The sequence below is a fragment of the Brassica napus genome, chromosome C7, assembly GCF_020379485.1.
Source record: "Brassica napus cultivar Da-Ae chromosome C7, Da-Ae, whole genome shotgun sequence".
NCBI lineage: Eukaryota > Viridiplantae > Streptophyta > Magnoliopsida > Brassicales > Brassicaceae > Brassica > Brassica napus.
The window spans coordinates 22,698,155-22,715,050 of record NC_063450.1 but is presented as its reverse complement, the minus strand read 5'-3'; the positions used below and the strand labels follow the sequence as shown (position 1 = coordinate 22,715,050).

The 16,896-nt window shown below is 38.1% G+C and overlaps 3 protein-coding genes across 4 annotated transcripts; 2 read left to right on the top strand and 1 right to left on the bottom strand.

The window, feature by feature from the left end:
* The first annotated feature begins 1,713 nt into the window (after positions 1 to 1,713).
* Positions 1,714 to 11,136, top strand: LOC106425420 (alpha-glucosidase 2-like). Its single transcript, XM_048763835.1, has 22 exons — positions 1,714 to 3,639; positions 3,728 to 3,801; positions 4,053 to 4,313; positions 4,387 to 4,555; positions 4,641 to 4,727; positions 4,827 to 4,895; positions 4,973 to 5,069; positions 5,241 to 5,323; positions 6,455 to 6,562; positions 6,769 to 6,890; positions 6,985 to 7,092; positions 7,194 to 7,267; positions 7,374 to 7,499; positions 7,626 to 7,693; positions 7,814 to 7,963; positions 8,045 to 8,098; positions 8,184 to 8,240; positions 8,332 to 8,481; positions 8,575 to 8,666; positions 8,743 to 8,852; positions 8,929 to 8,992; positions 9,060 to 11,136. The coding sequence occupies exons 1-22, from the start codon at positions 3,430 to 3,432 to the stop codon at positions 9,202 to 9,204; spliced, it is 2,478 nt and encodes an 825-aa protein (XP_048619792.1). The 5' UTR covers positions 1,714 to 3,429; the 3' UTR covers positions 9,205 to 11,136.
* A 521-nt stretch (positions 11,137 to 11,657) lies between these two features.
* On the top strand, positions 11,658 to 13,439 carry LOC106425434 (ATPase WRNIP1-like). Its single transcript, XM_048763834.1, has one exon. It carries the CDS (start codon positions 11,720 to 11,722, stop codon positions 13,283 to 13,285), a length of 1,566 nt encoding a protein of 521 aa, XP_048619791.1. The 5' UTR covers positions 11,658 to 11,719; the 3' UTR covers positions 13,286 to 13,439.
* Positions 13,411 to 16,454, bottom strand: LOC106425432 (glucose-6-phosphate 1-dehydrogenase 3, chloroplastic). Of its 2 annotated transcripts, none has more exons than XM_013866159.3 (9): positions 16,086 to 16,454; positions 15,704 to 15,975; positions 15,515 to 15,609; positions 15,288 to 15,402; positions 14,825 to 15,030; positions 14,589 to 14,738; positions 14,160 to 14,510; positions 13,882 to 14,085; positions 13,411 to 13,792 (listed from the first exon to the last, which is right to left on the bottom strand). In XM_013866159.3, exons 1-9 carry the CDS (start codon positions 16,273 to 16,275, stop codon positions 13,543 to 13,545), a joined length of 1,833 nt encoding a protein of 610 aa, XP_013721613.1. In that variant the 5' UTR covers positions 16,276 to 16,454; the 3' UTR covers positions 13,411 to 13,542. The 2 variants fall into 2 exon arrangements, with proteins under 2 accessions (XP_013721613.1, XP_013721614.1); XM_013866160.3 differs by having other exon boundaries at positions 15,704 to 15,918; positions 16,086 to 16,452.
* Positions 16,455 to 16,896: the final 442 nt, after the last annotated feature.

Sequence of the window (16,896 nt, the reverse complement as noted above, 5' to 3'; positions counted from 1 at the left end):
AGTTTGGTGATGAAGATGAATAAGCTTTGTATGTTTTTGAATTTCTCTATTTATGTAATCTACTCTTAATGTATTGAATAAAAAAAATTCAAAATTTTATAATATATTTTAATATTTTATTCATGTATTCTGAATTATTTCTAATTTTTTTTTAATTTATATTATTATTTTATTCCTATGAACTCCTTCTTCGGATTCACTAATACAGAAAATAACAAATACAGGTTGATAACTATTTATGGCCCCACCAAAAAATATTAAAAAAATTGGGTACCAATGCTCATGCTCTTATGACCGAGAAAACTAAATAAAAAAAAACAGAAACAAAACACCACAAAAGGGAGAAGAAGTAAATGGAGAGCATAACGGAAGAGAGAGAGATAGAGGCGACAAAGGTGGGGTTTGATGAGAAAGAAGTGTCAACTCCGCATAACCAGTTAATTTCTACGATCACAAATTTCAAACTACAACCAAACACACGAAAATTACAAAACAAAACAAAAAGAACAAATCTCCAAAGAAAAAAAAGACAAAAATAGCACTAAATCAAGTTTTTGTTCCCAAACTAGTACTCAAGTTCAAAAGTCACAAAAATAGCACTTAATGTTTTATCAAAAGTTACAAACTTAAGGTTTAGAGTTAAAGGGTGGGGTTTAGGATTTAGGGTTTAGAGTTTAGGGTTTAGATTTTAGGGTTTAGGGTTTAGGGTTTAGGGTTTAAAGTTTAGGGTTTAGGGTTTAAAGTTTAGGGGTTAGAGTTTAGGGTTTAGGGTTTAGAGTTTAGGGTTTAGGGTTTAGAGTTGAGAAATGAGGATTTGGGGATAAGATTTCAAATTTTGAAAAATAAAAAAATTAAAATTTTCAAAGGATAAACTTAGAAAGGTGCTATTTTGGTTATTTTAGTTTTTGAGTGCTATTTTTGTGATACAAACTTAGAAATGTGCTATTTTGGAGATTTGCCCATCTCCAAAATAGCAACTTTCTAAGTTTATATCACAAAAATAGCACTCAAAAACTAAAATGACCAAAATAACATTTTATCTTGAGAAAAAGACAAAAATAGCACTAAATCAAGTTTTTGTTCCCAAACTAGCATTCAAGGTTAAAAGTCACAAAAATAGCACTTAATGTTTTATCAAAAGTCACAAACTTAGGGTTTAGAATTAAAGGGTGGGGTTTGGGGTTTAGGGTTTAGGGTTTAGAGTTTAGGGTTTAGAGTTTAGGGTTTAGAGTTTAGGGTTTAGAGTTTAGAGTTTAGGGTTTAGGGTTTATAGTTTAGGGTTTAGGGTTTAGGGTTTAGAGTTGAGAAATGAAGTTTTGAGGATAAGATTTCAAATTTTGAAAAATAAAAAAATTAAAATTTTCAAAAGATAAAAGGAAAAATCTCCTAAATAGCACTTTTCTAAGTTTATATCACAAAAATAGCACTCAAAAACTAAAATGACCAAAATAGCATCTTTCTAAGTTTATCCTTTGAAAATTTTAATTTTTTTATTTTTCAAAATTTGAAATCTTATCCCCAAAACCTCTTTTCTCAACTCTAAACCCTAAACTCTAAACTCTAAACCCTAAACCCTAAACCCTAAACCCTAAACCCTAAACCCTAAACTCTAAACTCTAAACCCTAAACTCTAAACTCTAAACCCTAAACCCTAAACCCTAAACCCTAAACTCTAAACCCTAAACCCTAAATTCTAAACTCCACCCTTTAACTCTAAACCCTAAGTTTGTGACTTTTGATAAAACATTAAGTGCTATTTTTGTGACTTTTGACTTTGAGTGCTAGTTTGAGAACAAAAACTTGATTTAGTGCTATTTTTGTCTTTTTTTCAAACAAAAAACTGGAAGGGAAAATAATAATAATCAACACACGTGTGAAATAAATCTCGGAACAACAACGACAACAAACACCAAAACAAAACCGACAAAGAGGGAAAAAAATTAATCGAGTTTGCAAACGTACCGGATAGATGTAGGAAGCGGGAGCAGCCACAAAGGCTTGTTCATAAGATAAAGAGATTAGGTTTTGTATCGTTTCTGTAAAAGAGGAGTGGTAGTGAATACAAAAGACACGAGTCTCATTAATAAAAAGTGAACAACGTCATTTCCAATCCATTGTCCCTTTTTTAAGAAGAAAATGACTGTAATGTGACTGTCGGACCCCTATATTACTAATTTTTACTATATTATTTTGTTTTAAGTTTACAAAAAAAAATATTATTTTGTTTTAACACTACAAAGTTCAGCTTATGCATGTATGGTTGACATCAACATCTCTATTACGGTCACGCTGCACGCAGCACCCATGATCTGATGATCCACCACCACAACGTAGGCACCCAACCCAAGTTTGAATTTTAGCATTCCCTCAAAGCTCTGTCTCTGATAACGTGGGAGTTCAAAACAGAGTCAACAACAAGTTTCATATTCAACTTGCACCATATATATCTGCTTCCTCTTGCGCTTTATTGATTTTATTTTGTTTAGCAAATAACACTGACATGATGATGATACCAAAAAAAAACAAATGTCTTTGTATAAATTTAATCCACGTAGTACCTGAAATTTATTACTAGTCTCGAATCAGATACCGTATCAGTAGATATTTGTAGCAATAGACAACACTAGCCGCCGTTTGAGTCCGGCCAACGTCCGGTGGCTTTCGAGCCTCAGCGTTGTGCCTCTTAGTGGCTTTTTGTCTTTTGGTCTCATCTCTCGTCTCGGTTTGGTCCGTTAAGCATCGGCGGGTCGTGTGTGCGAGCTACCTGTGTTTCGTCTCGATCCTTTAGCGGAGGTCCAGATCCGGGGGAGTGAAGCCACGGAGGAGCCTCTATGCTTCTCCTGCTCTTATTTTTAGCCTCGTTTGTGTAGATCGGTAAAACCCGCGGAAGAGCTTGAGGCGCGTGCGGGTTTACTCTCGCCGTTTTCATAAGCATAAAAGGTTCTCTGCGTAATGTGTCTGGGCTTATTCTTATGAGAGGTCTCAGTTTAGTTGTATCTTGACTTGTATGGAGATGTGTGGAAGTGTTTCTTGATGTGAACATTTGATTCTATGGTGTTGCTCTGTTTCTTTTTGAGTTAGTTTGAGATGTCTTTCTCTCATGTGTCCCTTTTTGTAATAGGGCTTAGACTCCGGGGAAGCTTGTTTCCTCCGGCTCAGGTTTTCCGGTATCCTTTCCGGCTTTGTATCCATCTATGTTTCAATCAATGTGTTTCAAAGTGGAAAAAAAATAAGATATTTGTAGTAGTATTATTCTGTACTACAAAATTATTCTTTGTTTATTTGGTCAACCTCACTATCGCATCACGACAGTACCTTCGCAATAAAATAGGTAAAATAGAAAAAGACTCATGACTAAAATGCCTATGTGACAACCCAAAGAAAAACTAGTAAAAAAATGGCAAACTGAAAAAAACAAAGACCAGAGCCATGGTGTTAAAACTCCACCTGCTAGACTTCTCTTTCTCAGATCATTCACAAACCAGAAAACTACTCTGCACACTGTTCATCGCTTTCATATACTCAGATCCTCAGATGATGATGACTGGAGCAAGCCATGAGATTGCACCTGATGAGTTTCATCAGATTCCTCGTGTTATCACTCCTTTTCCTGCTCCTAAACTCTCCCACTTACCTATGGTATTATTATACTCTCCATTTCTCATTTGCTTTACTACTTCTCTTCTTGTTTTCTAGTAGCTGAAACTGGGAGCTTCTTGTTTCCAAGTTTCAAGGTGATCATAAAGAAAGCTTGTATTGGGGAACTTATCGTCCACAGGTCTATTTTGGAGTTCGTGCCAGGTAATTAATTACTTGGAGAAGCTTCCTTGTTGCTGTAATCTTCTTATTACACCAAAAGGACTAGTCTTTTTGTTTTGTCTATCTTCTTAGTCCGAGATGATCTTGTATGTGAAAAATGTGGAATAGGAAAACAACATTAGAATCTTACGATCTATAAGCCAAAGGGAAGCTAATCATTCCCCATATCATGTGAAACTGTGTTCCTTTATTGTACAAGCTTCTAAGTTTGTATATGGCATTAAATAATGCAGAACTCCTCAGTCTCTTGTTGCTGGCTTGATGTGGCTCGGTGATGAGAAAGATGATGATGGGAAGCATGTGATGAGACATTTCTGTGAAAACTCTCAAGATCTCAAGTCATTTGGCTGGAGAGAACACAATGGGGTAGATTTTGGGAGGCAAGAGCTTCTTGATCAAGATATGATATTGGAGACAAGTTTTGTCAAGTCTAAAGAGGGAAGCCTTGGTTATGGAGGGGATTGGTCTGTTCGAATCAATCGTATAAACAAAGGGTAAGTAACTACTTGATAAGCAACTAATAGTACTCTTATTTTTCAGTTAACTGTCTCTCTGCTTTCTTCATAGGTTGAATGATGAAGTAAAGAGAACCGTACATCTCTTCTTCTATCTAACTGATGAAGGTGGCAATGTTCTAAATTTAGGAAAAAATGTATTGGATCTTAAAGAGAGTTCTGTCTTGGCTTCTGGTTCACGTGCAGACGTAGGAAACTGGCAGATGCACTTAAAATCAGAGGTAACTTTTGATTTGCAGTGCTTTTTATTGATCAGTAGGATCTTCAGTTGTTCTATCAATATAACCGCTGCTCTTTCGTTTGAAGGCTCATATTGATGCACATTATTGCGGTTTCAAGACGCCTGACATTGTCAATCTTTCTGATGCTGTTCAGAAAAATCTCGCTGTACAGGTTATATCTCAACTTTGGGTCAAGTTAGTGTATCTTTTTTATTTTTCTTTATGAAGATCACAGTGCTCATATGTAGCCCTCCTGGCTTGTATATTTTAGGAAAACAAATCTGGAAGACTTCAGCTCTCTGACACATCAGAGGATTCTTCCAGCATTTATGTTTTTCAGGTAATCAATATTTGATTCAATGATATGTTTTCAGTGTTATTCTTCATCTCTAATCACCATCTAATTTCGTCGTGCAGATTTCAACAACGACTCAGTCTACTATTGATATTGCCTTTGTCTCTGGGATAAGAGGAGAAAGTTCTCACGTGGAACAGCGTATAATGAGTCTTACAGGTTTTTATAATCCTTCTGGTTATTTCCAAGCATGGATGCATATCAGATTACACTTGCTGAACATTAATAAAACTTCCGCATAATCATTTTTAGTTTTGATTAGCTTGTAACGAGTTTATCATGTCTACTTCTATGTCTTTGAGCTATGTTCACATTTTTCAACCTGTGTAGGTTCACCACTCTCTAGTCTACTTGAAGAGAAACATATAGCTTTTGATGCAAAGTTCAAGGAATGCTTCCACCTTTCTGAAAAGGTGGGACTCTTTTCTTTTTATTAATTTGAAACTTCAGATACCAATGTAAGACTATGTACACTGGTTTAGTTTTTTCAACACCCTATTTTACACTTTTACTTTAACACATCGGATCTGACTGGTGACCATTCGGAAAATAAGAAGAACAAACAGAAAAAGAATATACGGGAAAAAAATAGCAGGAATAAAAAGGAATGGTTGTTCCTTCTCAAATTTAACAAGGAATAATTTTATCCTTTAATTCTCTACAAAAACAGGAACGAGAGAGAATGAGAAGGAATTATTATTCCTTGCGAATGGTGATTTTTTATAGGAACGTTAGGGAATGCATTATTCCCCATCATTCCCCGGTCACCATTCATACCCATCATCTTCTTTCTCTTCCACATATATATCTAATACTTATATAATATAATAGTTTTATTAAAAAAATCAACACCTTATCTATTTATTTTTATTTCATATTTCATATTATGATTTTGTAACTAAATAATAACAGTTAAAACATAAACAATTTTTTTTTCAAAAATGATAATAATTATAAAATTAAATAAAAATAGTTAGAGTTGAAATTTTATGAAATATTTAATAAAAAACATATAATAGAATTTGATTGAAAATGTGTAAAACTTATGATAAAAGATTTTTTGTATATGTCCAAATCATATATAACTAGTCTCTATTTATAGATCATCAAAAATTATAAATTTTGATATAATGTAATAAAATAAATAAATTAATTTGTTGTGGAATAAATAACTTATAACAAAGAAGGTGAATATGAAAAATCTAATTAATATCAACAGCCAATAAGAAATCAACACAAACTGTTATGGACCCCACATTTTTTGTTTTCAACGTGTTGAAAAAATTCAAAAGCAAACAATCCTAATGTTTTTACTTTTTTCAACAGACCCACTGTAAGCATTCAATAGTTTAAAAAAATTATTCAACATGTCCATTGTAAGTAGTCTAATAGGTGATGTTTAGCACATCAAATGGTCTGGTTTAATGGATGATCTCTTTATAGTTAAGATCTTATTAATATCGATGTATACTTGACCGGAGACAGCTTACTATTAAGTCTTGCTTGTGAAAATTCATTCTTCATCCCACTTCCTCTGATCACAGCTTGATTCTGAAACTTTGATGGTTGGTAAAGCTGCAATTGGGAACATGCTTGGTGGAATTGGTTACTTCTATGGTCAATCCAAAATTAAGGCTCCCAAAAGTACTCAGGTGATTTTTAATTTTTCTTGCTTTTTGGCGCTTGGAATTACCAACCAAACCGAACCAAAATTTACAAGTACTAAGATGGATCCAAATGTCTACAGCTCGAAGGACCCGGACCCAATGAGAACTGACCTGAACCTGAACCCAATATCCAAACGCACATGCCTATTAATAACAAACAGATCATCGAGTTCAATGTTTTTCAGCTGCAGGCTAAAAGTGAGGATGAGTTCCTGCTATATTGGCCAGCTGAACTGTACACAGCAGTTCCAAGCCGGCCAGTATTTCCTAGAGGATTTTTGTGGGACGAAGGTTTTCATCAGTTGTTGGTCTGGTTAGTTGTTATGTTACTTATGTATCGATCATTCAATAGGCTGAACTTGATATGTTTCTGTAAAGGATTGTTCTTATGTGGGATATGGTTTCAGGCGCTGGGATTTCCGAATAACCTTGGAGATCCTTGGAAACTGGTTAGACTTGATGAACATAGATGGATGGATACCGCGTGAGCAAATCTTGGGAGATGAAGCTCTGAGGTTGTTATATATATACATACTCCTATTAACTTCAGTAGAATCTTTATCATTATATAATTTTTTGTTGTTGTATATCAATAAAGCGTTTTTGCTTGCTGCAGTAAGATTCCAAAGCAGTACGTTGTTCAGATCCCAAGTAATGGCAATCCACCTACACTACTTTTGGTGATACGCGGTAAGAAACTTGTCATCAAAAAGATTGATACATAGGACCTTAACCTTGATACATGCTTGAGAAAATGAGCCAATGTTGATATTTCTTGTATTTTATGCTTTTCCAGACCTGATAAATGGGATAAGGGCAGAGAAATTTAACAAGGAAGAAAGAGATGAAATCTTGTCATTCCTTGACCTTGCTTTTGTTCGGCTAGATGCATGGTTTCAATGGTTCAATACCTCCCAGAAAGGTAATTAATAACATGACTATGAGTATACTAGTACCGTAGTCTACTTACATGTACTATTGTGTGACTTTATCCTACGTTTAACTATTTGGTATATGATGTGTTACTTATGACTTGACTAAACACCAGGGAAGGAGATGGGAAGTTACTATTGGCATGGCAGAGACAGTTTAACAAATCGGGAACTAAACCCTCAGGTACTTTTTCTTGAATCTCAGTAGAAATGGTAACCAAAATATTATTCTTAGCCCTCACCAGTTTGGTAGGTACATCAAGAGACTTATACCTGATACTTTAGCTTTCACAATTTCTTGCAGTCTCTTTCCTCGGGTTTTGATGATTATCCTCGAGCTTCACACCCAACTGAAGATGAGAGGCATGTAGACCTGAGGTGCTGGATGTATCTTGCAGCAGATTGCATGAACTCCATCATAGAGTTTCTTGGGGGAAAAGGCAGACCTGTTACGGTTAGAAGAACATGACAAGAAAGTAAATTATACATTCTCTCTAATGTGTTCATCACATGTTTTTGGAACTGAATCATGCAGGTGGATTACAGCTCAACTGTCAAGCTGCTGTCAGATTTCAATCTCCTGAATCAGGTTTATATTCTTATAAAATGCCTACAAGGCTACACCTTTATCACTTTCATTAACAATTGAAGGTTGGATCTCCTTAATTTTACAGATGCACTATGACCATGATCTTGGGGCTTACCTCGACTTTGGTAACCATACAGAAGATGTAAGTAAATTCTAATGAATTAATCTCACAGATAAGACTGAATATTATCAACCTCTTGATAGAAAACTTTCTGGATTTTTGTTCTTTTTAGGTTCGTTTAGTCTGGAAAGAGGTAACTGGAGAGGATGGTCGTGTATCTCGAGAGCTGGTAAGGGAGACATTTGGGAAGCCAGAGCTAAGATTGGTTCCTCACATTGGTTACGTCAGCTTCTTTCCCTTCATGTTTAGAATCATCCCACCTGTGAGTAAATATATTTAGCATTAGTAGTATCTAAACACTTTGTAGGCAACTAAAACTAAACCTTCACATGTGTTTTGTTGCTTGATATGAAAGGCTTCTTCAATCCTCGAGAAACAACTGGATCTCATTTCAAACAAGAGCATTGTATGGAGTGACTATGGATTACTTTCACTTGGCAAAACTAGGTGAGTCTACATATACCTGAGAAATTTCATTCTTCCGTGAGAGTCCATGAGAACTCACTCATTTGTCATCATGCAGTTCTTTGTACATGAAGTATAACACAGAGCACGAAGCACCATATTGGAGAGGTGCAATATGGATGAACATGAACTACATGATTCTTTCTTCCCTCCACCATTATTCTATAGGTACATTTCTCACCCCCTCACTTCACAAACATTAAGATGTAAAACTTATATACATGGCCAATCAAAACTTCTGCAGTTGATGGACCGTACATGGACAAGGCAAGAACCATTTACGAGGAACTAAGGAGCAACCTGATAAGGTATGCATGTTTGGTAGAATTGGAGCTGAAGATATGTGGCCTTACCTATATTGTGTGGTTGATGCAGGAACGTGGTTAGAAACTATGATCAGACTGGATATATCTGGGAACATTACGACCAAACAAAAGGAACTGGAGAAGGTGGACGTGTCTTCACCGGCTGGTCTGCTCTTATCCTCTTAATCATGTCCGAAGAGTACCCTCTATTTTAGGAAATTTGATTTCCAACCTTTGTAACTTTGAGCTTCATATCTTACCACGCATGTTTGTGAAACAAAATAAGGATATCTCTTCCAAAGACTTTAATCAAAATAATTCACATGATTTTATTAATTATAGCTCAGATACTATTAGGTACATGTAGAGTAAAGCTAGCCTTGTTGTGCCTGTGCATAACAAAGTCTAAAGCTAGCCTTGTTGATTCATTTCTGTATCTTCGGACACCATATTTCTATATCTCTCATGTCTCGCTTCAATACGTTCCCAAGCCTTCCTATGGCTTCTATTATTAGGGATAAATGTTCCACAACGGATATCAGAAGGTATCCTTAGTAATATATAAGATGGATGAGCCACTCCACTTATCACCAATTGGTTTTAGGTTGGAAACTCATCTAGCTCAACATGGTATCAGAGCCCGATCGATGCAGTCCAATCCGATTCATGATCGATCTAGCCTAAATTCGGCCCATCGATCATTGCCCGAACATTCCGAGATTGACGCTCAAAAAGCCATCATCTCGAGGGTGCGTATTAGGGATAAATGTCTCACATCGATATTAGAAGGCATCCTTAGTAATATATAAGATGGATGAGCCACTCCACTTATCACCAGTTGGTTTTAGGTTGGAAATCCATCTAGCTCAACATCTATCTCCTGTTGCAATACTGTTTACGAAGTCCCAAACAGTTCATAGTTCTATAAATGTGTTGAAAAGGCCTCCCTCGTCCCATTCTTCATCATAAGATGAGGAATGGCTCGAACATATATGTCTGGCGCAGCTAACAAGACAGCGATTTCTTATAGTGAAATTGAAGGTGGTATCTTTTAGCTCACGGATCATATATGTTGGGAGACGGGAAACAGGAGCAGCAGTGGGAAACAGAGGGGTCGAGTTATCGTTTAGTGAGATGTTGAAGAAGAGTAGTAGCAACATGAAGAAAGTGGCAGCAGCAGAGTCATCTTCTGATCCAAGCGAGGGAAACAAAGGCGGTGGGAAGAAGAAAGGGAAGAAAGGGAGGCAGCTTGATCCAGCTCTTCTTGGTTTCAAAGTCACTGGCAATCGCATTATGGGCGAGATTCACTGCGCTATTGACTTTTAAAGACTCTTTTCTTCTTTTGTACAAAACCTTTGCATGTATAAAAGATAAAAGAGCTTCTTTGGCGTGTATAGATAGATCTTTTTCAGACACATTTCTTCCATCCTACATTAGAAGTTGAGAACACAGGAAATAGACAATAAATTGTTTAAAAAAAAATTATCTGTTAGTTATGTCTTATTTTATCTGTCAAGTCCAATAACCAACCATTGGCACTGGCACTAGGAATTCGAAGCTTGGCAAAATTTACATCACGAAAGACTTGGTTAACACCATTATAGGACTTATGCTCCTTCACAAGATCACACGCTGGGTCGTGGTGGTCCGACCAGGTCTGAGAAGTTGAAACAGGTGAACAATGTTTGGTTAGATGTAGAAATTGCTAGTCAAAATGTTGACCTAGAGTAGTTTCAGCTACAAGACATCTTGAAATGTTTTTGACATGGAGCATGATATTAGCAAAAGCAATGTGTTCCATTTTAAATAGATTAGCTTTTTTTCCAGAAATGCAAAACAAAACAGAGTTATAGTTAATAATAAAATCTATTTCTTATTAAAAGTGTGTTGATAAATCATTACCTTTTTACCTAATGCAGAACGAAACAGGGTTTGTTTAGTTAAGTGCAAAAAGTAGGCAAGGGCATTTTAACCTGCATCCGAATATCCGAACCGAAACCGACCCAAAAATATTCGATCCGGAACCGGACCAAAAATTTACAAGTATTTTTTGAGTCTAAATTTTTTTTACCCGAAATAACCGGAACCGAAAAGGAACCGACCCGAATAGATCCGGACCCGAAATGAACCGACCCGAATAGATCCGACCTGATAAGAACCGATTTGTACCCGACTTAAAAACATGTATATCTAAACTATGATGTTTTTGTGTTTTATTTTATATATATTATTTTATGATTTTGTTGAAATATCTTTTGTGAACAATATTTGTTATTATTTTTTAATATTTTTTAAGTAATATAAAGTTTTAAAATGTAAAATTTAGAGTTTTAAAATGTTTTATTTTAATTATTAATAGTTTCTGTTTTGTAAAATTTTAGATATATATGACAAATATTCAAAGTTGATGGAATTGGGTATATCATGTCCTTTTCAGATCCTAAATATCCGAACATGACCCGGACCCGATATGGACCCGAAAAATTACAGATATTTTATGGGTATTTTAATTATAGACCCGAACCGACCTGGATCCGAAAAAAACCGACCCGAACCCGAACCGAAAATTTCTAAGTACCTATTGAATCTAAATATTTAGGATCTGAAAAGATTCGGATCCGAAAAAAACCGGTCCAAAACCCGATCCGAAGACCCGAACCCCCAGACCCAGCAAAAAGTACTCAAATGCTCAACACAGATCTGCTGTTTTGGACTGTACTAGCATAGAAGATGGAGCAACTAGTAAGCATGGGTTTCTCCAGCGACTTAGCCGGCGAAGCTTTAACCGCCACCGGCGGAGACTCCATCCAAAAAGCCACCGACTGGATCCTCTCCCACCGTCCTCCCCACCAAACCACCACCGCCACGTCACAGCCCAAACTCGACCGCTTCCTCCGCCCCAATTCCAAAACCCTAACCCCCGTCGGCGATTCCAACAAACGCCCCAAGCTCTCACCACCACCCTCCACCCACCGCCACCGCCACCGCCACCGCCAACACCAGCCTCTATCTGAGCGTATGCGTCCTCGCACTCTCGACGACGTCGTAGGCCAAGACCACCTCCTCTCTCCCTCTTCCCTCCTCCGCTCCGCCGTCGAATCCAACCGTCTCCCTTCCATCATCTTCTGGGGCCCACCTGGCACCGGCAAAACCTCAATCGCCAAATCTCTCATCAACTCCTGCAAGGACCCTTCTCAGTACCGCTTCGTCTCCCTTTCCGCAGTTACTAGCGGCGTCAAGGACGTGAGAGACGCCGTTGAAAGTGCCAAGAAGCTTAACCTAGAAGGTAAGAAGAGGACTGTGTTGTTTATGGATGAAGTTCATCGCTTTAACAAGTCGCAGCAAGACTCCTTCCTGCCTGTTATTGAAGATGGTAGCATCCTCTTCATTGGCGCCACTACTGAGAACCCGTCTTTTCATTTGATCACTCCTTTGCTCTCTCGTTGTAGAGTTCTCACTCTCAATCCATTGAAACCTAATCATGTTGAGACTCTTCTTAAACGAGCTGCAGATGATGATTCCGGTAGAGGACTCTCTAGTAACGTTGAGGTTGATGATTCTGTTATTGAGTTCTTGGCTAATAACTGCGATGGTGATGCACGTGTCGCGTTAAATGCCTTGGAAATCTCAGCTACCATGGCTACTGCTCGAGCCGGATCTGGTGAGGGAGATGTTGTTGGTGTTGCTGCTGTTGTGGCTCTTGATGATGCTAAAGAGGCTCTTCAGAGCAAGCATTTGGCGTATGACAAGGCAGGGGATCAACATTACAATCTCATAAGCGCGCTGCACAAGTCTATGCGAGGAGGAGATGCTAACGCTGCAATCTACTGGCTAGCTAGAATGCTTGAAGGTGGCGAAGAGCCGCTTTACATTGCGAGGAGGCTTATAAGGTTTGCAAGCGAGGACGTTGGGCTTGCCGATCCTTCAGCTCTTACTCAGGCGGTTGCTTGCTATCAAGCTTCGCATTTCTTGGGTATGCCTGAGTGCAATGTGATTCTTGCTCAGTGCGCTGCTTACTTGGCGCTGGCTCCTAAATCAATTGCTGTTTACAGAGCAATAGAAACAGCAAGGAAGGTGGTGAAGGACTCGGTTGGTCATAATGAAGGGGTGCCTCTACACCTGAGGAACGCGCCGACTAAGTTAATGAAGGAACTTGGGTATGGGAAAGAGTATATATATCCTCCTGATGACCCTTCTTCTGCAGCAGCTCAGACATATCTACCTTCGTCTCTTCTGCATTATAAGTTCCTGGATTGGCCCGAAGGTGCTTCAGGTGATGGCCAAGAGCAAGAATAACTACTGCTATTATTTCTTTCTTGTTGTTCCTCAAGTCTTAGTAGAGGCTACTGTATATTTTGTGGTCTATTGCTTTCGTTTACTGCTCATAACGCTTGTAAACTTGGTATTGGTGGAAACATAAGGGTAGAAAAAGAGGAACCATTACTTATTATTCAAGAAAATTTGCATTGTTCCCAACAACATAATCAATGAGAATCCTTAGACGTGGATCTATGGAACAAAGAAAAGGGTTGATTAATGACTCTTCCACACTTTCACTGGTCGAGACTAAGGTCTCCCCATTGGACATTATGTTTTGCAGCTAAATAATGAGCACCAACTGGACCACGACTGCCGTGAGGATAGAACTCTGGTATTGTCTTCTTTTCTTCAATCTCTTTGAGCAGTGGAGTGAAAAGCGCCCAAGCAGCGTCAAGTTCATCGCTTCTTATGAACAACCTTCGTTCCCCTTCGATTGCATCCAGCAACAGCCTCTCATATGCATCTGGGATCTCCTTTGAATACCTTCAACAGCAAAACAAAAAAGGGTAAATGAAACAATATAGAACAGGCAAACAGAGTTGCTGATTCCTTTTTGTGTTGTCTCCACTCACCTTGCTGAATAGAGAAGATTCAAGTGACTCTGATCTAATCTCATTCCTAAACCAGGGACCTTGTTGTTGATTTTCAAATAGATGCCTTCATCTGGTTGGACACGGATGACAAGCTCATTTGTGGTCCGGTCAAGATTAGTACCACCAGAGTTCCGGTTATATAAATTTCCAGGCACATGCCTGAACTGCACTCTTATCTCCGCACTGTAACAATAAGTGTGTTAGTATACTAACGTGTTGAAGAAAATAAAAAAAACTTCCAAAAATGTTTTGGTTACCTCCGGGTGTGTAGTGCTTTCCCAGCTTTCATCAGAAAAGGAACACCGTCCCATCTAGCATTGTCGATGAAGAGTGCAGCAGCTGCAAACGTCGGTGTCAGGCTATCTTTTGGGACAGTTTTATCATCAGTATAGCCTGGATAAGTGACTCCTCCTTTGGTGGTGCTCTTGTACTGTCCTATCACCACATCTTCAAGTTGTATTGGCCTCATTGAACGTAGAACCTTTACCTTTTCATTTCTTATATCCTCTGCATCCAAACTAACAGGTGTTTCCATGGCGAAAAGAGCTAATATCTGAAGCAGATGATTCTGCATTATATCTCTTATTATTCCGTAATGATCAAAGTACCTGAAGATACAGTGTCAAAACATAAGGCTTCAACAACTAAGAGAGATTAAAAGTGAGACAGAGGACAAGAAAAATCACCCTCCACGTCCTTCAGTGCCGAAATCTTCAGAGAATATGAACTGCACGTTCTGTATGTACTGCCTTGACCATAACGGTTCAAATATGAGATTTGAGAATCGAAGAACGGACAAGTTCTCAACTAGTTCCTTTCCTAAGTAATGGTCTATCCTGTAAACATCAACTTTTCCACATTAGCTAGCTGTCTCCAAAACCATCATGACAGATTCACAATAACTTGAGTACAATATCTCCACCTAAATATTTGGTCTTCCTCAAGGTACTGCTTAAGGGACTTTGTTAAAGCAGCGGAGGTTTTGGAATCTCGGCCAAAAGGTTTCTCGACAATGACCCTAGTCCATCCACTGGAAGATGAAGCAGAAGAGCTTGCACACTTCACAGCGTCGACAAAGATATTTGGAGGGATTGAAAGATAGAAAAGGCGGTTCGAGAGTCTTCCACCCTGTAAATAATTATGTGATATTGTGATGGATAAGTAGACCTATGATAAAGATGTAAGAATACCAAATTTCTCTAGTTTTTAGTTATCTCACAGAAACAATAATACTTTTCCACTTCAATGTACAGGTCTCATAATCTACACCATATCACCTACCTAAGTAATGCCTATAACCTGCCTAGTCTTCAGAAAATAATGATGCAATCTAGTTGCAAGGGAATCATGAAGAAGTTAATCAGTGGAGGATAAACATCAAGTACCTCATGCTCCTTGAGCTTCTTGTCCAATGCAACAAAATGTTCCTGAGAATCATACTGACCCGTATGGTAAAAACATCTCTTGAGAAACTCTTCCATCTTCTCACCGCAGTTTTCCCTGAAAATATCAGATGAAAGGATGCAGCTTAAACAAACCATCTCTGGCAAAGCACCAAAGTAAAAAAAAAAAAAAGAACCCTAAAGACCAATGTCTTGGTAGAATCATTCACCTCTTATCAATTCTACAAGTCAGTGTTTTGCTGACCATGTCTCTAAGTTCAGCATCTGTCATCTTACTCCTTGCATACCCGTATATCGTAAAATGCTGCAACGAAAGCAAGAAAATCAAATGGTCTGCACTTACCACATTCAAACAATATAAAGGAATCATCAGAACGAAAGGAAGTTTCTTTGTATACCTCAGGAAGACAGCCTTCATAGTAGAGTGCGAAGAGAGCTGGAAATATCTTCTTCTTGGCAAGATCACCAGAAGCTCCCACCACGGTGATACTAACCGTCGAATGCTCTTTGCCGCCGTTAGACTCTATCACAAGCTTGTCTTCTGCTTCTTGTGACGGAATCGATAAAGGTCCGCCTTTTAACTCAGGCGAGCTTGACTTGGTGATAACTGCGCCTAAAACCAATGGTAATCGCATCAAGAAGAGTCGGAGAATAGTACAGAAACCAAAGCCTATATATAGAGTCAAAGTTTCAAGCTTTATGCTATACCCGCAAATCAAATGCAAACCCGATAGAGGAAAAGTAAAGGGCACGCAGAGAATCAAATCAAATCAAACTTACCATCTCCCACTGCAACAGAGCTCTGGACGAGCTTCCTCTTAGATCTAACGCAGAGGTCATCTAGGTTTATCCCCTGAGGGAATGAGAGTGAGCGTCGTGATGGGTCGCTGTTGATGAGGGAAGAATGATTTGATAAGAAAGGGGACGAGGAGGAGGTGCGGGAGGAGAGAGACGTTGAAAACGATGACATGTTCGAATTGAGTTAACAAAACGAAAATTGTAAATCTCGCGATTGATGCGATTACGAGAGACGCGAGGGACGAAGAGTTTTAAGGACAGTTGTTCCGAAAGGGTTGAGCCTTTTGATGTCTCCCAAAGGTTGCGTCTTTGGGCAAATCGGTGATTGTTTTGTGTTGGTATGGTCAAGCGAAAGGCTACTCTGGCAATTGTATTTTTGATTATTCAATTCAACGAAATCACAAGTGGACTTAGCTTTCTATTTTATTTTAATGTCTAATGGTTTGCAACTATTTGACTCCCCTTTTTAACCTAATCATCTGATGCGATTACTTGATGGCATATCAATTTCTGTTGATGGTAATATAAAGGATACTATTCTTGTTACGTGAATAATATGTCCTAATAATATGGTATTAATTAGGTGTTAGCAAGGTTTATACACAGTGTTCCAGAATATAATGGAATAAGTTAATGGTTTGAAGAGTAAGATGAAATAAGTTGTAGAGAAGTCATGCTGTAATATGAGTGGTAAATGTTGCCATGTTTTTTTTTTAATGTTGCCATGTTGGATGTGGCTATTGGAGAAGACGAATCACTCGACACCACAAATTAAAGGGACATCCGGAGAAAC

Coding starts and splice junctions, on each gene's coding strand:
- LOC106425420 (XM_048763835.1), top strand. CDS start 3,430: ATGGTGTTAAAACTCCACCTGCTAGACTTCTCTTTCTCAGATCATTCA. Junction 3,802..4,052: donor TATTTTGGAGTTCGTGCCAG/GTAATTAATTAC, acceptor TAAATAATGCAG/AACTCCTCAGTCTCTTGTTG. Junction 4,896..4,972: donor CCAGCATTTATGTTTTTCAG/GTAATCAATATT, acceptor TTCGTCGTGCAG/ATTTCAACAACGACTCAGTC.
- LOC106425434 (XM_048763834.1), top strand. CDS start 11,720: ATGGAGCAACTAGTAAGCATGGGTTTCTCCAGCGACTTAGCCGGCGAA.
- LOC106425432 (XM_013866159.3), bottom strand. CDS start 16,275: ATGTCATCGTTTTCAACGTCTCTCTCCTCCCGCACCTCCTCCTCGTCC. Junction 15,031..15,287: donor AGAAGCTCAAGGAGCATGAG/GTACTTGATGTT, acceptor AATTATTTACAG/GGTGGAAGACTCTCGAACCG. Junction 14,739..14,824: donor GAGGAAGACCAAATATTTAG/GTGGAGATATTG, acceptor TGATGTTTACAG/GATAGACCATTACTTAGGAA.